Genomic DNA, 27688 nt, shown 5'->3' on the forward strand with positions numbered 1-27688 from the left:
ATTACACTGAAATTACACTGTCTTGCTTTTGCGTATTCAGTAAGAAGCTAATATAACACCTCCACCATATGGACTTTTATCTAAATGAATGTAGTGAGATAATTAGACGTTACATCTGCAGGAGATTTTATCATATCCTGTTCTACATTAATCAAATCAAATCAAATCAAATCAAATTTATTTATATAGCGCTTTTCACAACTGATGTTGTCACAAAGCAGCTTCACAGAATTCCAGTAAGACAAGATTTGACATGAAATGTAAGGACAAATGTAAAACCCTCAAGTGAGCAAGCCAGGCGTTTAATAGGCTTTATACATTAATACATTAATAGGCGTTAATACAGAATGAGTCCCCCCTTTGGAGTTGTAACAGATTCCATTGTTCTGAGAAGGCTTTTGCCCATGAAGAATTTCTAAGGGATTATTTGCCCATGTATTAAGAAGAGCATTTGTGAGGTCAGACACTGCTTTTAAATGAAAGGCCTGCCTCAAAATCTCCATTCTACTTTAACCCATAGGTGTTTGGTGGGTTGATGTCAGGACTCTCTGTGTCAAATTCTTCCACACCAAACTCACCCAGTCATACCTTTATGAACCTTGCTTTGTGCACAGGGGCACAGTCAAATGGGATTTCTTTATTTTTGAATGAAGGGGCCTAACCAAGCCTTGAAAAATCACCCCAAATTTGAAACAGTGCTGTCGGACAGGTATAGTACTCCTGGCAGTCAGAGAGATTAGTCTTGTCCATTAGGCTGACAGATAATGAAGTGTGATCTGTTGCTTCACAGAATGTTCCCACTGCTCCAAAATCCAGTGGTGTCATGCTTTACACAAATACATCCAACACTTAGCATTGTGCTCGGTGATGTAAGTCTTGAATGCAGCTGCTCTGCCATGGAAATCTATGCCCTCCAGCCACACTTGTGCTGATGTCATTGGCAGAGGAGGTTTGGATTTTTTGCAGTTAGTTTGTTAGCAGGACGTTTGCAACTTTTACACACTGTGCACCTCAGCTATCAGTGATGTCACTAACTTTACATGGATCCTAAAGGCTTTCACTTTTCAGTAGCACCATTCACAGCTCATTGTGGAATATCTAGGAGGGACAGTATTTCAGAAACATGTTGCTCTGGTGGCATCCTATTACAGTACAGTTCTTGAAATGAGTAAGCTTTTACACCATCCTACAGTGCTTACTCATTTCACAATGGTTTTAAAAGGCAAACTGCATGGCAAGGTGCTTGATTATGAAACACCTGAATTCAGTGATTAGGAGGTGTCCATATACTTTTGTCCATATAGTGTATTCCAAGTGAGTATCAGTATTGCTTCTTTTAGTTTAAAACATGGGTTAAACTAGTTGTTCTGATGTTGCAATGTCTTACGTACAGTGCAGGCACTTAATAATTGTCCTAACTCCTTATCTGAGTCTCTCCAATCACAGAGCTCGCATTTTGTACAATTTAATGTGCAATATTCCAATCTATCTACCAATGTGTAATATACCATGTTGAATATTCATGTTAATTTAGTTAAGTAAATGAAGTAAATACCCTATAGAGATTTTTGTGATATTTCTTTCTTTTTTATTATATTTTTATATTCCATTATTTATGTTTATAGTGATTTCTATTCTTTGTCACCTCCTTTTATTACTGAGTACTTTACTGTCCCTTTGCTGCTGTAACACTTTGAATCTCCCCAGTGTGGGACTAATAAAGGATTATCTTATTTATGTGAGAGCACACAGATGAGTTTCATGGAATAAAACAAACAGTATGTGTACGGAGAAATGTGTATACTGATTAAAAATGGCAAAAACAACAAAGAGAATTAAGTGAAAATGTCTAAGAAAAAAACAGAGCTTGTGCTTCTCACTCGTCACTCCTGGACTCTCATGCGGAACTGAGCTGTGGCTCATTCTTATTTAAAGGAACGGGATCTGAAACCAGTCGTTCTAAAAGGACAGGGAGAGAATGCTGCTACTTTGTTTGAACTTTGTGGTATTTTGGCCAAAGCATTCTTTATTAAGACCCCAGAGAACTGTATTAACTGAGCAAAAGAGCTAGAATATGTCCCATTAAATGAAGTGTTTCAAGTTGCTGTATACATTATTAGTGTTAAATGCGAGGTTAAAAGTGTTGTGATGAAAATAGTAATTACTAAAGATGATGTAATTCACATACATCATCTGACCAGTGTTGAGTTCACTTTAATAAAGTCTTCCAACGGTTTCCAAAGGGGAAGAGGTCTGAAGCATCTTTAAATACCCAGAAGTTACACAGTGTGGCTTTAATGTGAATTTAAGACTAAATATTTACATAGGCTCTTACCTGTCATACTGATTTATGAATGCTGTTTCATAGAAAATGTTATGCATTTAAAGTGTTTGGATTCAAAGTGAAATAATAATATTTCATAATAACGAGAGGTCAAACAAGCGTTTGCTGCATTGATTCATTATAGGAAAAGCCCTCGTGATCTTTTAGCCTCAAAGTTGTAGTTCCATGAACGGAAAAACACAGTACAATATCATCCTTTTATTCCAAGACCCTTTTCATCTTGGTTTTGAAAATGGACACATATTTACTGAGATACAATTAGATCAATGTAGTGAACAGGCCTTAGAGCAAGACTTTTAAACTTAAATGGCTCTAAAGAGGACGAGTCGTCTTCTTTTTTTTTTCTAGGAATTAAAAGAGCCTTGCCTGGGGACTGTGTAATGCACTACATGTTAATATTGGTCATTGTTTCTCTGGTCATCAGGTGTTGTCTGTGGAACAGTGGGGGTTGCCCCCCTCTCTACTTTCCTCGTTGGCTGCTTCTGGCAAATCTGCTCTTGACCTGAGGCCCTCTGAAGATCAAGCTGTGCTGAATTTGGTCTGTGAACATCGCAGAAGAAAAGGCTGCTGCCCCCTAGTGGCTGGCACACCCAAAGGCCTTATGGCTTATCTTTATGCCAGGTAGGGTAGGAGATTGTTATAAGCAGTGATAGTGTTGTGATAGTGTTATAGTGTAGGGGAATGAGATTGGGTCATGGTTGTTTGTGTCAGTGCTGCATTAATTTATTAACAGAGTGTTTGATCCAGGATTTTTTTATATTAATTAGTGGTGTAATAGATCACAGATTATCTATGACCTGTTCAGTAAACATGTGAACCACGGATTAATTAACTACCAACCTTTAACCAGAACAGTGTGGAATACATTTTTTTTTTTGTTGCTGGTACTTTTTACAGTAATAACTTGCTAAATCTCGACTCAGTGTTGCAGTGAAAACATTTACAGACTGACCAGCCGTGTGTCCTCTGAACAGAGCATTTTGTGGATAAAACACAAGGACAAGGGTTGAATGTAAACAGGAGAAAATCTTTGAGAGGAGCGATTGCTCCATTTAATTTTCTTTTGTTATTTTACAGTTATTCCTCACAAGTGCTGTTTCACATTCATTCATTCATTCATTATCTGTAACTGCTTATCCAGTTCAGGGTCGAGGTGGGTCCAGAGCCTACCTGGAATCATTGGGCGCAAGGCGGGAATACACCCTGGAGGGGGCACCAGTCCTTCACAGGGCAACACACACTCACACATTCACTCACACACTCACTTTTTTGAGTCGCCAATCCACCTACCAACGTGTGTTTTTGAACTGTGGGAGGAAACCGGAGCACCCGGAGGAAACCCACGCGGACATGGGGAGAACACACCAACTCCTCACAGACAGTCACCCGGAGCGGGAATCGAACCCACAACCTCCAGGCCCCTGGAGCTGTGTGACTGCGACCCCTACCTGCTGCACCACCGTGCCACCTGTTGCACATTCAGACTGCTTCAAAATAAAAGTCACTATTACACACGAAGCAGTCAAACAAAATGCTGTAGCATCAACCTGTTTATGGAGTGTCTAGATGCATTTTGAGTTATGCTCATTTCAGTCTCTTCATTGACACTCACTGCAATACTTCTGTACTGAAAACTAAATTTACAGTTGTGCATCTCCTTTTTTTCTTGGTGATTCAATAAACATCTGTGACTCCAATCCAAACCGTGAGGTTTGTGATCTGTTACGCTGCTGATATTCATTAATAACAATATAACGTGCTGTGTTAAGATCAAACTCTGTGCTTATGAAGATAAGCTAAAAGTTCTTTTTGTTCATCATATGACAGAAATGCTCATTTGGAGGGATACATCCAGCAGTTCCTCTACACATATCGCTACTTCTGTACTCCAGAGGAATTTCTGCGGTTTTTAATGGACAAATTTACCAGCTCAGTGGGGTAACCATCATCACTTGCATGACAAGTTCTTATTATTTAAATTTATTCAGGATTTGTGCTGTTAAATTTTAACTGTTCTACTGTGAATTATGAAACACTGATCCATGTTCTTGGCTCCTCAGTGGAAATGATGACCCCTCATCAAACAGCGCAAAAGTGTACCATCGCACCCTGGACCTCTTGGAGTGCTGGATTGGAAATTGCCAGGTGGTGGACGTGACATCCAAGTCCCGACTTCAACAAACTCTTGACCACTTCCTCACATCTGAAGTGAGTAAAATTTGTCCTGATTAAATAATATTACATTGAACAATAACTGGATCTAGAACACTTACCTCGTATCGACATTGTTCTTTTTATCAGCTCCAATGACCGTATAGGAGCACTTTATAGTTCTGTCCTTAAAGAAACCTGCTTCTCTACACATTTTCTTATCCCCATTTCACCCTGCTCTTCAATAGTCGGGGTCACACAGGACCACCACCGAGCAGGTATGATTTGGGTGGTGGATCATTCTCAGGCCCCGTCAATACGTATCATTTTTTTAATTTAAAAACTGAGTTTTTTTCTGCATTCCTGTGTCTGGCTGAAACGCAAATAGCTCCTTATTCCCTGTATAGTGAAGTACATAAGTCACTAAATTACATTTTTTATGCATGCAGCTAGATTCCCACATATAAATAAGTATAAATAATGCTGTATTAAAAACATATAATGCGCTATTAAGATATAGAATCAGTAATTTCATTGCATATTACACTGCACAGGGAGTATGGAGTGATTTGAGATTAAACCACTGTGTTTCTCTCATGCATCATGGTGTTTTGAGGTCTCTCAGTAACAGGTACTATGGCCCCCTACTGGACTGGCATGAGAATGCAGCCATTTTCTTATTTGTCCGGACTTGGATATTATCAAAAACGGGATGTGCTGTGTCTGATCACTCATACCAGTGCAACACACATTAACACACCTCCACCACATCAGTGTCACTGCAGCGCTGAGAATGATCCTGACCATTGAAGAACAGGGTGAAATAGGGGTAAGAAAGTATGCAGAGAAAAAGATGGACTACAGTCTGTGGTTGTAGAACTACAAAGTGCTCCTATATGGTCAGTGGAGCTGATAAAAATGGAAAATGAGTGTGAGAGTTCCTAATTCAGTGACGGTTCAGTATAGTATTGTAGAATATCAGCATATCTGGATGATTTCTTCCTTTTATTTGTGGTCCATGTCACCCTGAACTAAAAGGAAATTCTTCTTAAAACTAGTGACTTTTTTAATTAGATTTTCATTTGCGAATTTATTCTCAGGTGGCTCCTGTAGACAGTCGAGGAGAGAATCTAATCCTGTTGCTACAAAGCTCCTCCAAAAACAAGCAAAGCAGTGGGACACCATGTCTTAGCGGGAGTCCAATGAGCAGTTGGGAGGATGGTGATGTCCAGTCAGTTTCCTCATTAGGGGGGAAAACTGAAGAAGGTGTCAAGAAGGTCAGCATGATGGATTTGGCCTGATTTTCCTCAGGCGAACCCCTTTGTGAGCATTTGAACTAACGACTTTGAATTCAGTAAAGTGCTCTTTGATAGAGGAGCTATTCGTCAAATGAATAATCACAGTACCACATTTTTATCTTAAAATATCTTTTGAAATGTCCTTAACCTTTGAGGTAAACACCCTCATGAAAGGAAATTGGATGCTAAAAAAACAAGATTTGTCCAATTTTCCTCTTACTACAATTGTAGTCACTCATCTGGCTCCTCTTGATGTGGAGGAGCAGAGGCTCCACTCCGAGTCTCTCTCGGATGTTCAAACTCCTAACCTTATGTCTAAGGGAGAGTCCAGGCACCCCGTGGAGAAAACTAATTTCAGCCGCTGGTACCCACAATCTCGTTCTTTCGGTCACTACCCAAAGCTCGTGACCATAGGTGAGGGTTGGGACGTAGATTGAACGGTAAATCGAGAGCTTTGCTTTTCTGCTCAGCTCACTCTTCACCACAGTGGACCGGTACAGAGTCTGCATTACTGCTGATGCTGCAGCAATCCGCCTGTCAATCTTCCGCTCCCTCAGTTGTGAACAAGATCCTGAGATACTTCAACTCCTCCACTAGAGGCAGGAGCTCACTTCCCACCTGGAGAGAGCACTCCACTCTTTTCCGGCTGAGTACCATGGTCTCAGATTGGGAGGTGCTGATTCTTATCCCTGCCGCTTTACACTCGGCTGCAAACTGGTCCAGCAAGAGCTGGATGTCCCGGCTCGTTGAAGCCAACAAGACCACATCATCTGCAAAAAGCAGACATGGGATCCTGAGACTACCGAACCGGACACCTTCTGCCATTTGTGTGGGTTTCCTGTGGGGTCTCCGGTTTCCTCTCAAGGTCCAAAAACACACGTTGGTAGGTGGATTGGAGACTCAAAAGGGTCCATAGGTGTGAGTGTGTGTCGCCCTGTGAAGGACTGGCGCCTCCTCCAGGGTGTGATCCCTCTTTGTGCCCAGTGACACACTGCGACCCTGATTTAGATAAGTGGTTACAGACAATGAATTAATGAATGAATGAATGAATAATCCAGTAAACAAAAAAGAACGTTTTGGTTATCAATTTTATTCATTTGAATGAAAAGAAAATGGAGTTGTTTGGAACGTATCTTTAATTTTGGGGACAATTAAATGGCAATTTTATGAAAGGAAATAAAATCCACAGTCATGGCAAGTAAGCTTTCTTCCAAAGACTTGGATTTTATTGCAAAATTCTAAAGGAACATTGAAAATCTTTTTAACAATAACAAGAACCATTTAACAGCTGCTGGGACAAATTAAAGCTTTGTTATTGTTATAAATAATTTTGTACTTAGCATTTTGGTAAAAAATGTTTTTAAAATATAGTTCAAATTATACATAATTACCATCTTTAGCACCATGTATTACCAAATATTTATATGTAATTTACAGCCACAAGAAACCTGTTGTTTGAACACAGATATATTTACCATATTTTTTTTTATTATAAATCAAAATCCACCATGAGCATGAATAATTTTAACTGTTTATGTGTTATACATAGAGCTTCCAGTGGCGTATTTCCCGTGTGGTGGAGCCTCAGGCAAATCAGCCTAAAGAGAAGGTGTACTCCATCGCCGCAGCACTCCCCAGACCCTGCTATAGCTCACTGGTCAGCCAGATGACCAGCTCGTGTCTGAGGAGTGAAGACAGAGTAGCTTTCAGTGAGACAGAGAACACACCTCTGCAGACAGCCCAGCAGCTCACGCTTCTTCAGCAGGTAAATCATGTCCCTCTCCTTTCTCTTTCTCAGGTTAATGTCAGAGTGTGTTGGCGTTCCCTCGTTTTTCATTCATTTGCAGCCTTAGGTGTAGTCTATATATCCATTTCCTTCTGCTTTTAAATGCATAATAGTCAATCATTTTAAATACAATACATGGCATTGTCTAATACTTTCTCTAGAGGGAGACAAAGCACCTCCACCGTCCTTATTTCCCCACTCTTTCAGTTTAACCATACACAGTCACGGAAATAATCAGCTACTCGTATGTCAGACAAGTGTGTTTTGACTCAACAGCAGCTGTGCTCAGCTCTCCCCATCTGTTATTTTTCTCCTCAATTCAGGAACTTTTTCAAGGTTGTCACCCCGTCCATTTCCTGAACTCCAGAGCACAGGGAGTACGAGAAAAAACAGTAAACATCTCCAAGTGAGTTCTCACATTCTGAGTTGTGCCCAGATTATTTATTAGGTTATTTATTAGGTCCATATATGGTTTTTAATTTATTTGAAACCCAAAATGTATAGATCAAGTAGACTGTATTCAAAATTTGATTGTAATTAAAAATGTTTTCGTAAAAAAAACGTTCTTATTCAGAAGGCCCCTATTGTACATTTTTATGTTGGTTTAGTTTTATTTGTCACCTGACCACTTTCTAAGCTATCTTTATTATTTTGAAACAGTTAAACTATTTAATAGTTTTCTATGCTTTTGTTGCAGCTGAGGGGTTATGTACAGACTGTATCAGTCATGTAGTCAGTCACTCAACTTTATTTAAACATAGAGGTGACCATTTAAAATGTAGGGGATATCAGTGACTGACGAAACATAAACAGTATGTAGATATATATAGATTTATAATAATAATAATAATAATAATAATACTTCAAAATAAACCTAACCTTTTCCCTGTCTGATGATGGTGGTTAATGTTCTGATTTCTGAAGGTTAGAGACAAGAAGTTTAAATTAATCTTGTGACATCAGTGATCAAAGCTTTCCAATTTCTTGTAATGAGATCCAGAGCAAAAGCAGATTTTCCTAGTTAAAAACTCTTGGCACCTGAAGGGTAATCGAATCTGATAAATTGCATTTATTTACAATTAAAATGAATTGACATTGGGGATTTTTGTGATGTTGGATGACATATATATATATATATATATATATATGGTTTTGTAGATAAAAAAGAGGCGAAGTGTCTCTCGACGCACAACCAGAAATGATTGACAGATCTTTTAAAACAGTATGCAGTGATATGCATTGTACGGGTAACAGAGTGGTTTACAGAGTCTACAGATTCAAGAGTACATATCTGTATATTCATAACCAAAATCCAGATTCAAAAGTAGTGTTGCTTCTGTGACCTTTGTCCCTTTTTAAAAGGCATGTCTGTGATTGTGGGGGTCATTGTAACATTTGTCAGTTCAATTTCCTGATCATTTGAGGCTAAATCATTTTCTTTTAGTGTTTTAAGAAAATAATTGTTTTCCTTCATTATTCATATTTTAATTTTTTTTATTTGTGCTTCTCAAAATCAGAATTTCAGAAAAATTTAAAATAAACAACACTTTATTCTATGTTCTCATTTTCCCCTTTATTGTCTTGTAATGAAAGTGATAGGACTGTACCATTACAGCGGGGGAGACCAACCAGCTGTACCTCTCTGCACCACACACTGCCCACCAAACAGCAAATTATTTCTTCGTACTCAGACACACAGCAGCAGTGTCAGCATTTGTACAATACACATAAACTATTTTATTTTACTTCTTAATATTTGGAACATTGCATTTCATTCAGGTTATGAGGGTTGCTCTCTGGTTTAAGGGTTAAAACACTTTTTTCGACAAGAAAGGTTTGATTTTGTGATTAAAACTCAGTAAATAATGTGCAGTTAAAGTTAGGAGTCCAGTTTTTTTGCACCCAGAGAAGCCTACATGGCATGACTGCATTTCCATGAAGTGTAGATGGTTTGACCGCAATGGTCGAGTAAATGCTAACACTGCTGCAAAGTGTGTCTATGTGTAATATCGACCCTTAACAAGTTGAAGACCTTACCTGCTGTTTAGTGTAAAATTGGTGGTCTAAGTATCTATAGTTTACGTTCAGAGCATGTGTCCCCCACTGTGATGGTACAGTCCTATCACTTTCATTACAAGATGGCAGTAAAGAGGAAAATGAGAAAATGGAACAGAGTCTGAAATTCTGATTTTGAGGAGCAGAAATGAAAAATTTAAAAACTGGAAAATTCTATTCATTTTCTTACTATACCACATATTAAAAAAATGAAAAAATGGAAGTTTTAAACCCAGGTTCCAATATTTAATTTTAGTCTCAAATGATCAGGAAATTGAATTGATAAAAGTTACACGGACTGTGGGGAAATGCTGTTCTCGCTGGTTTGTTTACGTTCAGAAGCCTTGACTATCTATTAAGGTGGAATGGTATCTTTGAGGAAAACAAAATGACTGTTGTTTGTATTCTGTAGGATTTTTTTCACTGTTTGCATTACCACATTACTCATTGGTAATGGGTTCATGAACATTGAAGAACAGAGTGAAACAATGCCAACCTAGTATGCAGAGCAAAAGATAGACTTCAGTTTATAATCAGAGAATAACAAAGTCCTCCTGTAGGGTCAGTGGAGCTGAGAGAATGGACAAAGTGTAGAAACAAGTGGGTAGTCATAATGTTATGGTTAATCGGTGTCAGTTCGGTCATGCTGGTTCTGTCATTTGAGAGTGAGATTCCAGCATATTTCTTCAGGTGAATCCTACATTTTTATAATAATTTAATGGTATAGTCACATAGGGTCTGTGTTTCTGAGTCAATGTATGGAGATAAAATTCAACTATGGCACCAATAGCATCAGAAAGAGGAGGCATATAAAGCCCAGCTTCCATACAATTATTACATTCTGTGGACATTTTTCAAATAATCCATTAAGAGATATTTTACTTGGAAAAAGATATGAAATTTAAATAGCCATGCCCCATCATCTACTTTCCTGTCAATTTGGTACAGATAGTAATCAGTAATAAATTAGTGCTTCTATTGAATTAATCACACACTGTTTTAATCCGATTTTTTAACCTGTCAGCACCACAATATCTGTGTTAGATTGTGAAACTAAACGTTTTTAGACGATCCAGTTTGTTATCTATTACACTCTTATTCAAATCGACTTTCAAATCTAATCAGGTTTCAGAGGCAGGCAAATGGCCAAGAACAGGCTTATTGTTTTAGCAAGGTGTGCTCACCCAGGCGTGGAATTGAACTCTGGTTTTTCATGTCAAGCCAGCAGTGTTTACAGGTACAATGCACCAACAGTTTCATGCTGGAGAGGGTTCTTAATATTTAAATGAACTACATCTGGGTTTTTTTGTGTATTTAACTAATAGAATCTGTTAGAAAATGTGTAGTAATTTTTTGGTTTGAGGCGGAATGGTTGATACAAGCTGTTTTATGTACTGGTTAGTGACAGACAGATACATTCTGAACCTTTAGTGATTTTATTCTGTTCTATCATATCTTGACTTCCACAATGTCCATGTTGGTCAGATGTGTGCATACAGATGCCCCGCCACTAGAGGGCAGTAGTCTGTTTGTGGGCGAGGAATCAGCACAGGGTGGTCACCTTCTGCGTCTCATCCAGTATGCGGAGTGTGTCACTAACTGGGTCTCTGCTGAAATCGTCATCACTGACTCTGTGAAGGTAATACTTCAGATTTTATAAATGCACCAGTGATAGTTGTGTATTTGTGCCTTGTTTTATTTAAATAAATGTTCAAAAAACATGTTTTTATTTTTTTGGTTTCAAAACAGATAAAACAAACTTTTACCTGAGAATGCATTAAAGCAGTATATATAATAATGTTACTTCTTATTAAGGCACTGTTCCATGTTCTAATATAAATAGTTGTTTGTGTCATACTTCTTAAAGTAGAAGTGTAGAGAATAAAATATATATAAAACATATATGGTATGTTTAGAAGTAGAAAAATACATAAATAAATAAAATTAAATAAAAAGAAACTTATATTAGAAAACCCATAATGATCAAAAAGAGGGGTTTGTTTTTTAGCTTGCTCAGTTGTTTTCTGTCTCTCTCCTCAGAAACTGACATAAATTATTTCACTGCTACCTACTGTTCTCTGTCTTCTTTTAGGTTCAGACATCTTTAATCGGCAAGTTTCTCTTGATCGCTAAACACTGTTACGAGACGAGAAACTTTGCTACGGCCATGCAGATCCTCACAGGACTGGAACATGTGATTGTAAAACAGTTACCGGTATGACAGAAATCAATCTATCTGTATTTGTTTTCAGTAGGAATAGTTTAAAAAATTGGCACCAACTTCTGGCTTAAAAATATGTAATTGTTAATGCAGCATTGTTACAATGTTTCACATTATATATCTAATATTTTGAAGACATCTCCTACAATTAGTGCATTCAGCTACTTTAAGGTGCACCCATTTTTTTACACTCAGCTTATATAAGCTCCATAGGGAAGAATGAAACCAAATGGGACAGCTGCCTCGGAGCATGACTGTGTAGAGTATGTGTAGCTTGGTCCTTTGATGTGATAGAGGACCATCCACTACCTTTAAGATGATTTGAGGAGATGTGGCATTGGTGATCAGGAGCTAATAATTCAGGATCAGTGCCTGATTTCACTAGTTATCAAATGATTAAATCATCACAGAAATGATCCAGCATCCAACAAGCCTTCCTAGACGAGTACAAGCTGTTACTGCAGTGAAAGGGAACATGCTGACTCTTAATACCCTTCGTTCCAGAAGTTAGATGTTAGAAATGTTAGAAGAGCAAGTGTCCACAAACTTTGCACAGTTAATATGCATGTTACCACTGCACCGCAGATAGACTGCACCTCAATATTCAGTTACTGTGAAGGATATTATCTGTTTTATTCTTGTCAAATGGGACATACACACATGCTTTAACAGAAATGATTTGGCTCAGCTTACATTTAAATTGCTTATAAGCTAGAATCTCCCTGTGGAAATAATGTGAAATCTTTTACAGGCTTGGAAACAGCTGTCTGCTAAGATGCTGGAGGTTCTTGAGGAGCTTAGAGCTGTACAGGTATGAAAGAGAGAGCCTTGAAAAGGTATATCAGCTATAGTATTGTTAACCTAACAATTTTTAGAAAATTCTGGCATTTTGTAAAACACAGTGAAAAAATCCTGTTATTCATTATTTCACTTGAACATTTATACTTGGGTAACAAAATTACAATTAGCTCCAGGGTCCTGGAGGTTGTGGGTTCAAGTCCTGCTCCGGGTGACTGTCTGTGAGGTGTTGGTGTGTTCTCCCTGTGTTCGCGTGGGTTTCCTCTGGGTGCTCCGGTTTCCTCCCACAGTCCAAAAACACACGTTGGAAGGTGGATTGGCGACTAGACTGGCCCACCGCGACCCTGAATTGGATAAGCGGTTACAGACAATGAATAAATGAATGAATGAATGCATTACAATGTTTTGAAACTTTCCACTATAACCGTGAGTTCACACTAGCAGGCAACAGAGCGACAAGCGACCAGTCATTTCCTATGGGAGAACGCTTGGAGAAAGTTTGTAGAAGCAATGCAGCGGCAAGAAACTGGAATAACGTAGCACATACTGTTTTGTGTCTCTGGTGAAAAGTGTAGTTTGGACCTGATACTGAAAAGGAGGATCCAACAAAGGCTCTGATTTTGGACCTAATAAGGGTTTGGTGCTCACTACTTTGTGCCAAAGATCGTGAGACACATTTAGAACTATTCAAAAAGGTTTTTCAGTGGAAGGTTGCAAAGATTTCTTTCATTATCTACCTTACATAGTACCGTGAATAGGTTCAGGAAATCTACAGAAATCTGCGTGTGGGGCAAGACCAGAAAACATTTTAATGTGGATGTCCTTTGAGCCCTCAGACAGAAATGCAAAAGAAGCCACAATGCTGCTGTAATAAATAGTGCAACATGAGCATGGGGGTACTTCAAAACAATGTTGTAAATTTATACAGTGCTCCACTGCCTCGAGAAATGCCACCTGACTGTGTTAGACAAGGAGAAAGCCATATGTGAATTCAGTGCAGAAACACTGCAGGGTTCTCAAGACCCAGGCACATCTCAGAGTGTCCAAAAGATGGTGGAACTGGGCTGTGGTCGGATGACTACACATTAAAGGGACCATCATGTATGCTGGGATTGGGTACCTGCAGAACAGATCTGTCTCCTGTGGTGCATCATAAAGAGAAGAATCAGACAACACTGACCACAGACTGTTGAGCAGCTGAAGTATTGTACCAAGTAAAAATGAACAAGAATTACACTTGAAAATGTGCAACTATTTATATGTTCAGTTCCCAAAAGATTGAAAGGTGTAATTAAAAGGAAAGGTGATGTATCACTGTGGGAAACATGCCTCTGCCCCAGGAAAATCCAAAATTAAATTATGTTAACAAAATACAATCAAGTTGGTCAATCACACAATTAGGAAAAAAAGGAAAAAATAATTCCTTTGAACATTTATCCGTTAAAGCAACACTACACAGTATTTTTATCTTAAAATTACACCTTCAAAGTCATTTTGGTGCTTCACTAAGCTGTAATAGGGAGAATAGAGCCTCTGCTGTTGCTACTCTGGGCTAAGCACTGCAGAAATTGCACTATGTAACATTTGAAGGAGGGTAGGAAACCCCCTTGATTTCAGGACAGTGCTGTAAAAGTGAATTACACTCTGCAAATATAGGGGGAGCCCAGGAGCAAAAATAACAAATCGTACCTAATGTTCCTTTAAGCTACTGAAGAGGCTTTTCACCAGATATATGTTAGCGATGTAGCAATTGGTTTTTATGTCAATAGCATGAGCAATTTTCAAATAATTCCTCTGATGTCTGGGATTAAAGTAACGCTAGGTAGGATTTGGTATTTCTGCTCCTGGGCTCCTCCTACAGTTGCAGAGTGGAATTCGCTTTAATAGCACTGATTTAAAATCAAGGGACAGGAGTGTGGTTTCCTACATAGACAGTGCTAGTGCTAAGCCCCGAGTAGTTCTCCCAATTACAACTCATTTGAGCATCCCAGTGATCCTGAAGCTGGAATTTTAAGGTAAAAAATACTGCCTAGAGTTCCTTTAAATAAAGTTTAAGAGAATTAACAAATCAAAGATTCTTGTTTTTATTTACATTTTATACATTTTCTCAACTTGGACATGGGGCTGTATTTTATAAGCAGTAAAGCTGCATTAGGAATGCTGAGTTACAACTGGATTTATTCTTCCTGAGACACCAGATATCATCCGCCTGATTGCAGGTGTTTCTGAAGAGCGACAGCCTGTGTCTGATGGAGGGAGAGAGGGGAAGAGGGCAGCCAACTCTACCAGACGCACACACTCTGGCCATGCACGTACAGCAGCAAGAGATAGGAGCTTTCACTCTGACCAGTGGAGCATACAAGTGGCCTAAGCTAAGGTCAGTCACAGTGATGTCATTCATTGTCAAGTTCAAACACATTGTAAAATGGTACTGCAACTCCAGAACTGATCTTCAAACCTGTTATGTAACAGCACCACATACTCCTTCTTTATCTCGAAACAACAAAGCAACTTTACTACCACATTTGCTTGTTAGACTGTATTTGGGTGATTTTGGCAATTGCCTGTTTTGTGATGTCAGTTCTGTGTGCAGAAGTATTAAGACCAACTTATGCTTCTGTGTTGAATCTACGCCATATAAAACATGTGTCCTGTGTAGTTGCAAACCATGTGTTGTTATTACTACTACTACAAACTAATACTACACCAACTACATGCTACATAGGTTTGAGGAATATGTTTGAGATTCAAACCACCTAGTGGTTTGTTGGTGTAATTGCAGATTGATGCAGACACGCCAATGCAACACATGTACTCTTCACATTTATTTACAACATCCTAATTCAGACTGTCCATTTATATCAGAAGGAAAATATACACCTATGGATAGTGTTGGGGCGGCACGGTGGCGCAGCAAGTACGTGTCGCAGTCACACAGCTCCAGGGACCTTGAGGTGGAGGTTTGAGTCCTGCTCCAGGTGACTGTCTGTGAGGAGTTTGGTGTGTTCTCCCTGTGTCTGCGTTGGTTTCCTCCAGGTGGTGGGGTTCCCTCCCACAGTCCAAAAACACACGTTGGTAGGTGGATTGGTGACACAAAAGTGTCCGTAGGTGTGTGTGTGTCTGTGTTGCCCTGTGAAGAACTTGTGCCTCCTCCAGGTAGGCTCTGGACCCACTGCGACCCTGAACTGCATAAGCGGTTACAGATAATGAATGAATGAATAAATAGGTATGAATGGCCTAAAACAGCCAATTACACTAAAACAGCCCACTTCAGTGAAGCTCTGGTTAACTGCTGTATAATCTGAGCTCTTAATGGCACACTGTATGCATGGTTTATAGCGATTGAAGCAGCGATGTGAGCCACAGTGCTACCTGGAGATTGGGAACGATCACCCCCCACTCCCTGGGAAATTTGAATATTCACCAGATATTACAGCCACAGCTCCTAAGCCCTAAAAATGGCATTCAGGACAGCCCTGAATTTTTCCCCAACAATATGGTTAACTTTTTTCTAGAGATATCTCCATAGATGCAAAGTTCCCAATACGACTGCTGACTACGGAATGACCTCAGACTTCAGAGGTCTATAGCAGTTCTACCGAACAACAGCTTCAAGCAATTGTCATTGCAGCAAACACTGCCAGGTTTTTTTCTGAGAATTACACCTCATGATACACACACACATTGGCAGACATCTGCATGGATCAGAGGTCATGGAGAGTCGGTGCGAGCGGTAATGACACAGCTGGTGGCAGCACATGCTGTCATGTCCATTCGGGTTCCTGCATCCTGGGTGTGCATGTGATTGTGTACACCACGCGTATATGGAGTGTGTGAAGCCAGATGGTGTATCCGTGGTGACGGTGTGCTTGGGGCTATGGGTTTGTGCCAGGTACCCGAGGGGTTGGGTGTTGTTGGCAGATGCCAGGGTCGGAGCGGGCGCCGTGGAAAGCGGACACACAGCTGGCTGTTGTACACTCGGAGCTGCCTCAGAGAATCAGGACACACACTTGGAGAGTCAGCAGAGGGGAAGTTGAGCTAAAGTATTCGGAGTTTGTGGAGCATTGTAAGGCCTAATAAATTTAATAAGTTCGCCCTAAGTGCCCTGCACACATGACCAACAGTACAGACAGGCCTCAGTAATGCTGTAAAATCATTCATAATATAATACGAATATTGGACCGCTTTCCTTCACTCTGCTCATGTCAGCAGTAGCAGTGTTCCAGTTCTCTTTGCAGGCTAAACTGTGCATATCCAATAAGTCATATGGCTTTTTCAAGCACCAATCAAAATGCAACTGACCCAGTCATACCTTAATAATGAAGAGGCAGTGCAGAGTCAATGGCATGTGCAAATAGGTCCTAAATCCACATTAATATAATGGTGTTTTCACACCTGTACTTCGTTTGCTCTGGTCCAAATCAGTTAAGAAGTTCATAATCATGGAGCATTTCCCCTTGGTTTGCTTAGTTTTCACACAATGAAAAATCCTAATGCACCAAATTGGGTCACAGCCAACCATCCAGAGAACTGTTTACCCGCTCTGCTGCGTCCAATACGAATTCCACACCTGGCTACATGAGCCGTTTAGGTCAGACTTGCTTGGTACACCTTATAGTCGACTCAGATCAAGGTCAGATCAAGTTCACACCTGAAAGAAACCACACCAGAGTTTGTTTGGGACCAGACTGAGACCACCTCCTCTTGAGGGTTTCAGTATGTTAGTTTTGGTCAGTATCTGCCCAAAAGAACCACACCAAGGGTGAAATGAACCAGTTCGATTAAACCGTACTAAAATTGCAGGTGTGAACACGCCCCAAAGGGTGTCAGTCCAAAACTGAAGCTTACTGAAGCCTTGAGCTTCAGGAACAGCATTTACATGTGCTTAATAATGCACTCTAAATCAGATTTATTCAAGTGGTCATGTAAACATGAGATCAGAGTAAGGTCTAGAAACCTGTTTAAGAGATAGAGCTAGATTTTAATCAGTAGTCTATATTCTCAGCGCATGTGTACTAACACCCCTGAGTGTAGAGCTGTGTCTAATACATATTTTGAAGTTCTCTTACTGTTCTCTATGTGCAAATTAATAAAGTATTACTCGCCCCCACTAGTCCTTACCGCAAACATGCGTCCAGCCGCTCAGAGGGACACCCTGCTTCCAATACACGCTCGTTTACAAAATCTCGACAGCAGTGTACAGAAAGGTGCGAGAAGGGCAGCACTGCATAACGTTAGACACAATGTTCATCATAAGAAAATAAGATCATTTGCAGGAATGGTGGACCTATGTTTACAACAAGCCACAGCAGGATGTTTACACCATGTCTTTCTGGGATATTACTGACTGCTGCGCAGCTGAAATCAGATTATTACAGGACTCATATAAACCCAGAGTTCTCCCATTATCTGATGTTTCCATGTAAACACGTCGGATCAGATTACTCACAAAATCTGATCAAAATATATTCCCTCCCTCAACTCATTTTATTTATTTCTCTCTCTGTCTGATCTCCCCCCTCTCCATTGTGTCTCTCCTCAGGAGCATAGCGCGTGTGGTAAGTCAGGTCCATGCGTTCCAGGAGCATTCATATTCGTACACTCCTGATCTAGAGCTCCAGGCCTATCTGCAGTCCCGCATCGCACACTTGGGTGTGTGTGACGTGTCTCTCCTCGCCGCCGACAACGACGCCAATTTCAACCAGCCGACAGCAGAGAGACACCCTCGCCGCATCCAGGACACACTGCGCAGGGTGAAGGCTTCCTTCCAGTGATCCACCCTGGGATTCAGCATGGGACACTCGCCGTGGTGAACCTGTGCTAGGGTCATTAATTACATCTGCAGCGCTCTTCCAAGTGTCTTTTCTTTCGTTCCTTTGTTCCTTCTTTCTTTCTCAGACGAAACCAAAATGAATTTAAAACCTTTCCATCTTCTGTGCACTTTCAAAATGGTTGTCAAACCATCGAGACATGTTTAAATCCTTAAAACACCCAGTGATAAGAGTAAGAAGGAAACGACAAAGGCATGGATTAATCTGCATTCCACATTCATGGCTTAAGCACATTTTAGTACATAGGCCATGTAAAGTGTAGGCGACGTTGTTGTGAAAATTACACAGAGGTCTATTTAAAGTCGATTCTAAACTGCGCAAAAATTCTATAACGACTTATTTTCATATAATGCTACAGAGCAGAGTTATTTGTGATTATCGGGTTATGTTTTTCTGTGTTATGTAATGTGTTGTATTGCTTTCTTCTTTTTTTAATATATATTTAAGCTCCCTTCAAAATATACTGTACCTAGATCTTGTTTTTGTTTTGTGTTTTCGGGTTTTTTTGTGTGTGTGTGTGTGTGTGTGTTGAGAAGCAGCACAATGCCCCAATTTGTCTCCCTGAGGGAAGGAAGTAGGTGCCCCTGGAGGCAGCTTCCAGGGTGGCCGGATTCTCTTTAGGTTCCCAGACGGGATCAGGGGCCTTTACTTCAAAGCGCTTAAGATAAAGACTCAACTGGAAGGCAAAGCTCAGACCTCAGCAGCTACAGATCACTGATAAAGGACACATTGAGCATGGTGTTATCATCATTGTTGCAGCCAAACGACACCTTTTAAAGGCATTGTCTTCTCTTTAAAAGCAATGACTTGTCTGTCCAGAGGACTTTAAGAGAGGGCCCCATAGAGTGAACTGTAATGAGGCAGAATTGAGATTGAGTCATGGTCTGTTTTGGGGCCAATGCCTTTCATACAGCGTATCATTTCTCACAATATATTTTTGACTTAACATATGTATGTAATTAAATATATAAATAAAGTACGAGTCAATGGATTGTGTGGTTTCACGTTTATTTGTGTGTATATTCTGCAACCTTGGTTTAATAAAGCATCCAGTCAGGGATTTCACATTAAGGGTTTCACAGTTTGAGAGATTTGGTCACATTGTTTACATTGACAGTCCATTGTCTGGGCATTACTCTTCTTGTGGCCTCTATTTGCATCTCAAATTGAGCCGCTACTGTGATCTCTTTGATCTGCGAGTTCCAAAGGGGGGCGTTTGTTTCCCCTCACACCTGTATTCCTTCAAGACCTGCCGCCTGCGTCCCATAGGGCAGAATGCTTCCATGTCTGTACGACGAGCCAATCCTAGAGCAAGTGTTGAGCGCTTATAACCAATCGCAGCGAAGAAAGGCGTGGTTTCAATTTTAAGCGCCAAACGCCGGTGGCGCCGGTGGCTCTGCGGGGTGTTAGAAACATGTAGCTGCAAAACCATTTGGGCTCTATTGTTATTGGCATTGTGTCATTTACAAAAGGAAGGTGTGCTCAAGAAAACAAGGGACTAATCCTAGTGAGAGCGGTCCACTGCGGAGCTACACGTTCTTGTAACAACACTAGAATATTTATTTCTAAATGTCATCGATTTAATCCAATCCATTGTTCTCAGAGAAACGGTTATTCTCAGTTTTACAGCATTAGAAGTCCTCGGTGTTCCTGTGCAGTTGTGGACGTTTTGAAAACTGGGATATTATCTGTCATACTTAACATTTATTTTTTTTTATTTAACCATATACTATAATCACTGACGTGTGAAATAACACGCTTTAAAGGGTTTGATATGAAACTACGTAGTGAAGAAACACTGATACACATTGCTCACTTCCTGAAATAAAGAAGACATTGGGAATATATTTTATTAAAGAAATTAAAGAATAAAGATTTTGTCGCCAAAGAAATTAAACTTATTAAAATAAATCATTTCTAAAGAATAAAATTGGGCATAAATGTTCAAGGTTTGAGCTGATCGTTAAAGAATGAAGTTATAATGCGTGTTCCCAGTTAGCTTTAGGTTGAACATGAGAGATTTCTTTGCCACTCTGGATACATTTGAAAACAGGAAGAATTCAAATGTACACACACAGAAGCCCAAGATTGAAGGCGTTTTGCTGTAATAAAAGGCTATAGCCTTGTGCTTGGGACCGAGAAATGTACGGGAATATTTGGAAACTCTATTTGCAGTTTAATTAATTTTGCTCACCCATGACCAAGCAACCGTTGGATTTCTAATAAATACGCGTTTACAGAAAACGCGTCGCACATTTTATTATTTTTCTCTTTCCTATTTGCTAATGTCCCACTTTCAATTTTGATTTTATATTTATTTCAGTATTCCCAAACATGTTCAACACAGCAAACCAATACCTGAGCAAGTACTGTCACACTGAGGGGTGCTCTCTGTAGAGGATGTTTTAACTGAGGATACAGGCCTCGGGTCCAGCTGAAAGAGCGCCCAGACTTGCCGTTGCTTTCTCACAGACTTCGCGGCGCCAGGCTTTCGCACAATCACAGGATATGTTAAGACTTCAATAACGACACATTAGGATCTAATGATTGAGAATCGATCCGGCGTTAACACCCACATGCATATGCTAATGAAGTCTCGAGGCCGCGGCCTTATATACGGGGGGCTTCCCCGGGGGCTTGTCAGAACTCTCGAGACTGCCACGGATACACTTAAGACCATAGAGCACCAGCTGAAGGGGAAACATGGTGAAGAATTTCTCCGTGGACTGGCTTGCCCAGAGCTCTCACGACTCCAGGAAGGACTCCGAACCTCTTTGTGTTGGTGCACACCGGCCCCATGTGCCGTGCCCCATTCCGCCGCGGCCTCCAACTTCGTACGACAAGGTTAACCTCCAGCCCGAGCCTAAATGCACCAGGACTGAGCCGAAGACACCAGTGGAGGGAGTGAAGGAAAAAGAGGCGGTGCTGTTTAGTCCCTTAACGCCGAGGAGCTGCTCTTCTCCAAGCGGTGAGTTGTCAATGTGAACGGTTTATTTACGTTTAGGGTTTTATTCATTTATTCATTATTTTTTGAACAAGCCAAAATTCAGTTTAATAGCAATAGTGCCTTAAAACGTTAGCGCCCCACAAATACACTGTGACTGACCTTTAGCTTCTTGGTGAGCAGTGTGTTAATGAGAAGTGTTTAAGCTGCAACCAATAACCCGGGTCCTTTTCACCTCCAGTTTCAGAAAACAGCGGCTATTCTTCTGGCTACGAGAGCGAGGCCGCTTTATCCGAGTGCCCCTCCGTTGAAGACGGCGATGAAGCTGAGAAAGAGCTCGGCACTCAGCGCAGGATCAGAACCAAATTCACCCCGGAGCAGATCGACCGACTGGAGAAGATCTTCAACAAGCAGAAATATCTGGACGCGGGAGAAAGGGTCAAGACTGCGCACAAACTCAACCTCTCTGAAACACAGGTCAGTAGTCGGTTGTTTCACATTTTTCACGTTTTCTCCTGTTGCTTCACCACAAATATTTCAGCACTGAACGCGTGTTTAACCTGCTTCTCCTCCTCTGCCCGTCACAGGTCAGAACGTGGTTCCAGAACCGCAGGATGAAGCTGAAACGCGAGGTCCAGGAGATGAGAGCAGATTACCTGGTTCCAGCTTTGACCCCGGTCCTGTTCCCCTGTGTCCCCGCGGTTCAGCACTGCTATAGCGGACAGCGCTCCGCTCTGCCCACGCTCATGTTCCCGGCAGTGACCCTGCATCAGTCCCCCATCCAGCACCAGCACATCATCCCTTCCCTGAGCGTGCAGCAGCCCTGCGGTCTTCACCAACACATCATCCCTCAGCACGGCCACCCCATGCTCTCTTCACCACTCTACTACTGACACGCATCAACGTGTTCTGAGAGGAACTTTATACTATAAAAGAATAAATATATTAGTTATTATAAGTGCAATGTATGTACATAGACCTATCCTACTTTTGTAAAAAAAAAGAAGTATTAAAAATGTACAGAATGTATGAAAAATCTACAAGAGTTTATTTATTGAAAGATAATAAATATATTTGTTTGAAAACTATACTTACTGTCACTGGCTTTCTTTGCACTCATTTAAGGGTTTATGAACTGTTTTATTACATATTTATTAAAGAACAGTGTAATTACATAATAATGTAGTAATATTTCCTATTACTAGTAAAGCTCAGTAAAGCCCAATGTGAAAGGGGTTATGGCTTTAATGTATAGACACAAAAACAATTCACTTCCATACCATTATGCAAGGGTAGGCTTTACACTTCGAGGCAAAAAATAAATAAATAAAATATTTAATTTCTGATTTTGGACGATTTAAGCACTGTTTATCTCAAAATTTTCTCCCTTTGACTTTTTCATTATTGATTTATTAGTAAAAGATGATTACATCGTATTCCACTCTGTGGTCGAGATTATCTTATTTATCAAACTCTTCAGAGCGCTCGAGACTCGATCACAACCCTTTAGTTATGTCCTGAACGTTCTCCTTAACAAAATGCGTGATTGTGATGGGCTGTGTACACTGCCTACGTTTGCTATATCCCCTTCATGAATACGTCACTTAAACGTGATAAAGACGTGTTATTAGTACTGATCACATGGCACAGATCCACCGAGAATCACAATTCACAGCTGAAATGGGTTAGTAAAGGCAAAGATTAGATACAGAGCCATCCCAGCTAAGCGACCTTCCTTTGACGTTCTCCGAGGTTCTGGTTTTGTACGCAACTTAACCCTAGGTGCAATACCTTAAGAGGGCGGCCGTTGCAGAAATTACGTTCAGAAGACTTAAGGCAATGGATATATTTGGTCTCGTGTTACTATGACGTTGTTTAATGAAAAGACGTCAATTTAACGTTACAAATATAACGTCTTTTCAACTTGTAAGAGTAATAATAAGGAAGTAGTACCTCTTTTATTTCAGCTCGTATGACAATGTAAAACAATTTAAGAGCTTAAACGTTTCTTCAACGTGGCTGTAGTTCTTTAAAGTGATTTTAAATAGCATCATATGTCTTAAACTGTAATAAGGAAAACAGACCATATTGACATTGTGTGTGTGTGTGTGTGTGTGTGAGAGAGAGAGAGAGAGAGAGAGAGAGAGAGAGAGTTCACTGACGCTCAAACAGTAACACTCACAGTAACTTTCATCCACGTGTAATTTATTTGCGATCAGCGACGTGTGTGCGCCAAGTTAAGGTAACGTTAATAAAATAAACTAATTTAATGTGACATTAAATTAAATTTCAATTTATTTGACAAGAGAATCAACATTTTCTGTTATAATGCCCCATTGATTCTCTTGTAAAAGAAATTGAAATTTAATTTAACTAAAATTAATTTAATTTAAACATGTTCTTCAAAGTTCTGTAAAAAACCCAATGGTTCTGCTTTGAACCCCGATGTCCATACAGAACCATTTATACGATATGGAGAATGTGTATATATATGGTTCTATATGGCACCTTATCTTTACAAATAGAGAAAAAAGTTTGCATTTAGGACTAAATAAGTTTTTATAATATAAAACATCTGAAACCATATGGACATAATATTTCACCATGCACATTGTTCTAAATAGGTTTGAAATAGAATCACATTTCAATAAAGAACTCTGGAGGAACCCTCTTTTCAAGTTTGATGTCTGAAGTCATGAAGTTTGGAACAGAGGAATAGAGCTCATCACAAAGATCATTGTGTTATTGTGTAAAAGTTAGATACGTTGCCTAAAGAGTTAAATTGTTATATAATATATAATTTTTTTTTTTTACAATGCAGGCCTCCCACAATCTACCCTCACTCCTCACCCACCTCCAGCTTTCATATGCGTGTCAACTAATTCTGTTTGCCTCCGCGGCTGCACTTCAAACAGGAGCTAACGAGTAGATCATGGCCTACAATTAGTCCTAATTAAGGCGGTCATTGATGAGTTTACACTCTCCACAAAAGCCCCGAGGGGCTGGCTCCACGAAGTCTGGAGCTGTGTGGGCTCCTCAAGAGCTGACACCACACAAACACACACACACACACACACACATGCACACACCATAACAAACTAATGATCTGATATAATTCAGCAGATAAACTGCCTCCAGGAGCCTGCAGCTAAACTCAAACCTCATCTACTTCTAATTCAATCACTAAAACTACTGAACTGCAGTCGTTTATCTGTGAAGGCTTTTTAGTGTTTTTCATTTAATCACGACTAAACCGTGTAATGGACACATTTGCTTTCCTGGACCACCGTGACAGTGTCAGGTTTTGCGCCACTATCGCGAGGAACACACACACACACACACTGCTACTAAAATGTGTATGATGCAGGGTTAGGGGCAGGCTGTTATGGTGAGGGTTAGGTTTAAGCTCATACCTACTGTAAGGTAACGTTCATTTTAGGCTCAAGCTCGTGTCTGCTGTTTGTGTTTAGAGTTTGCCTCATGCCAACTGTGTAGGTTTTGTCTGAAGGTTGCATTTGGCGACATAGCGCGGCGTGTGCATACACTTTATGACATGACAACTTTATGACGAGAGAGAGAGAGAGAGAGAGAGGGAGGTAGGGCTGGTACACAGTTCTATACAGTGAATAGCCCTTGTCCACCAATAAGTAATGAGAAGCTGTGTCCAAAAATCTGAATTCATACTCGTGCTGTACATTCACAATATGTGGAAAATGGCCCAAAACAAAGGAAACCCTCCCTGAGTGGGCGTACCCAAACATTTGATATATATATAGTACCAGTCAAATGTTTGGATATATATACACACATCAAAAATGTTAAAATGATGGTTCTAGGGTTCTTTATTAAAGGACATTGTTTTATATAGAACCCTGAACATTTAAAGAAACTTTTTGCACCATTCAGTGGTTATTTGCATTTTTAAAATATAGATGGTTCTATATGGCAGCAAAAAAACGGTCCTTCCATTGTCACAAGCTTGGCTTTGCTACATCATGTAGGGCATAAAACCAATGTTGTCTGTACATCTATTCGACATTACTAGCTGCTTTATATTTATTTTTATTTAAGTGTGAAGAATCCCGTATTTGACGTGTCCCCGTTTCCGAACGAGCAATTAATTCTTCAGTACCACGGAGTGTAATGAGGGGCACTTATGTGGATGTGTTTGGAGGCGGGGGTTAGTGCTCCAAGTGTAAGGCGCCAGAGACCAATTCAGATTCTCCTGTCAGCAGACATCAAACGGATTGACCTCACCTTCACTGCGCTTTGGTGTGCGCTCCCTCACAGACAATAAGAATAAAGCGCCACAAACCCGTCAGATCGAGACCAACTGCGCCTGACACAGACATCCGGGGACTTCAGCAGCACCACATAGCGTCATAGAGGGTGCGTTAAGCCTTGCAGGTTCATCAAGCGAAACACGCAAAACCGTTCTTTCTCGAGCTACGGGCCCATCTAAAAAATATTGTCCTTTCTACTCATGTAGCATCGTCTGTGTCCCTGACAACATCATTAGAAGATCTTCTGAATATTGCAGATAAAGCGTTGTTAATACTGAGCTCTGGTACATGATCTGAAGAGATAAACCTCATTACAACATCTTGACACGTAATTTTGACACATTATCAGAACTCGCAAACTTTAAAAAAGACGGTTCTACGCGGGTTATTTAGGAACGTCCCTGGACGTTCAAAATAGGTCTAAAAGTAGTCTGTCCGTCGAGGACATATTTTAAACGTAAATTGACGTCCAAAATCCATCTTAATAAATTAGTTAAGTGGTGACCAATCGATAACGTCAGTGGACGTCCAAAACGCGTTTTATACAAGCAATGTATTTCGGGACCAATTAATAACGTCAATGGACGTCCAAAATACATCTAATAGTCGTCTTTTCAAAGTCTGTGTTTGGACGTCTTTTCAACTTTCATTTTCAACCTTAAGAGAACGTTGATTAGACGGCAGTCATTACGTTATTTCAACGTTGAATCAACGGCTAAATGTTTACTGGGAGAAGGACCATTTGCATGATAAAAGAAACTTTGCATTACCAAACTGTTCTTCAGAGTGATGGAAATGTATGCTTTAATATAACGTTTTCAAAATGGTCCTATATGCAGTATGAAAATATATTCTGTTATTGTTATTATTATTATTATTATTATTATTGTAACATTTTTGGTGCCGTAACCATTGATGCCTGAACTATTTTCAAAAAGATTTGGCGTGGAACCATTTACAGAATCTGAAGATCCGAAGAACACGATGAAAATGATACTTTAAACACTTAAACGTAGCCAACGCTTTTTTATTATTATTATTAATTTAAAGTCTTAAAAACAAATCCTCCAATAATCAGAAATGGGTTTATGGAATATATAATGTTTACATTTTGGTTCCTAAAACTTTTGTCCTTTAAACAAACAAATGAACGTCCATCTACTGAAACCATTTGCCATGTCGTTGTTATGAGTACAGGCCCATTTCACTCAAAAAGGTTTGCGTGAAATTAAACATCTACATCCAGATATACGTGGTTTGAGAACATTTCACCCAAATTATATCTCTGTAATTTCAACGTGTCGTTTGTTCAGTGTTTCTAGGAGCCCCTGTGTTCAAAGGTTTAAAGTAAGAGAGGGTATTTGGAGTCTGTTGCTACAGTCTGTAAACTGTGTAACAAGGAATTAAGACAGAGGACGTGGTTATCCATCTCTGAGTGGTGACAGTACTAGCGCCCAATCCACAGGCCGTTATATCTGAAGAGGTGGTATTGATGGTCTGGAATGATTGCATCTTTTCACCTCCAAAGCTATTGATTATTTACTGTTGTTAATCCCCAGTTACGCGGATCACGAGGCCGGAGTTGATAAGGTTCCAGTGCCCAGACTCGGCGGCGCCGGGATATGGCGAGAAAGGCGACAATTGCGACATCTATTAACATCCATTACAACGCCAATGAAATACTTATCGTTCGGTCGAGATCTCTTTACTTATGCAAATACACTCGCCGCACCTCGTACAAATAGTCCGCCTACAGCCGTCCGCTGCCTGACAGTTACTTCCCAGTCTCTGTCAGGAGGTGCTGACTGACCGCCATGGCCAAGAACTTCTCTGTGGAGTGGCTGTCACAGAGCTCGCGGGGTCCGAGGGCAGATTGTAGCGAATGTTTTCTCAGGTCACACGAATCTTGCTCATTGGCTCCACAAACGGCACGTGGGAACCCAGCAGACGGATCCAAGCAGAGCTCGTCCGGGGTTG

General features: G+C 40.2%; 2 protein-coding genes across 4 annotated transcripts in view; both read left to right on the top strand.

The window, feature by feature from the left end:
* Window positions 1–19460, top strand: part of LOC136705393 (kinase non-catalytic C-lobe domain-containing protein 1) — a 62252-nt gene extending 42792 nt beyond the window's left edge. For 2 of the 3 annotated variants that reach the window (XM_066678924.1, XM_066678925.1), the window contains 11 exons: window positions 2769–2965; window positions 4172–4282; window positions 4405–4552; window positions 5596–5772; window positions 7343–7558; window positions 7903–7985; window positions 11120–11273; window positions 11727–11849; window positions 12607–12666; window positions 14873–15030; window positions 18196–19460. In XM_066678924.1, the coding sequence (XP_066535021.1) occupies window positions 2769–2965; window positions 4172–4282; window positions 4405–4552; window positions 5596–5772; window positions 7343–7558; window positions 7903–7985; window positions 11120–11273; window positions 11727–11849; window positions 12607–12666; window positions 14873–15030; window positions 18196–18427 (1659 nt within the window). In that variant the 3' untranslated portion in view covers window positions 18428–19460. Of the gene's footprint in view, window positions 1–2768; window positions 2966–4171; window positions 4283–4404; window positions 4553–5595; window positions 5773–7342; window positions 7559–7902; window positions 7986–11119; window positions 11274–11726; window positions 11850–12606; window positions 12692–14872; window positions 15031–18195 lie in introns of those variants that run through there. The other variant, XM_066678926.1, reaches the window with a different exon arrangement.
* Window positions 19461–21187: 1727 nt separating this feature from the next.
* LOC136705054 (homeobox protein vent1-like) lies at window positions 21188–22321 on the top strand. The gene is made up of 3 exons (XM_066678272.1): window positions 21188–21452; window positions 21670–21905; window positions 22016–22321. Exons 1-3 carry the CDS (start codon window positions 21188–21190, stop codon window positions 22319–22321), a joined length of 807 nt encoding a protein of 268 aa, XP_066534369.1.
* The last annotated feature ends 5367 nt before the right edge of the window (window positions 22322–27688 follow it).

This window comes from Hoplias malabaricus, chromosome 8 (genome assembly GCF_029633855.1).
Source record: "Hoplias malabaricus isolate fHopMal1 chromosome 8, fHopMal1.hap1, whole genome shotgun sequence".
NCBI classification, from domain to species: Eukaryota; Metazoa; Chordata; class Actinopteri; order Characiformes; family Erythrinidae; genus Hoplias; species Hoplias malabaricus.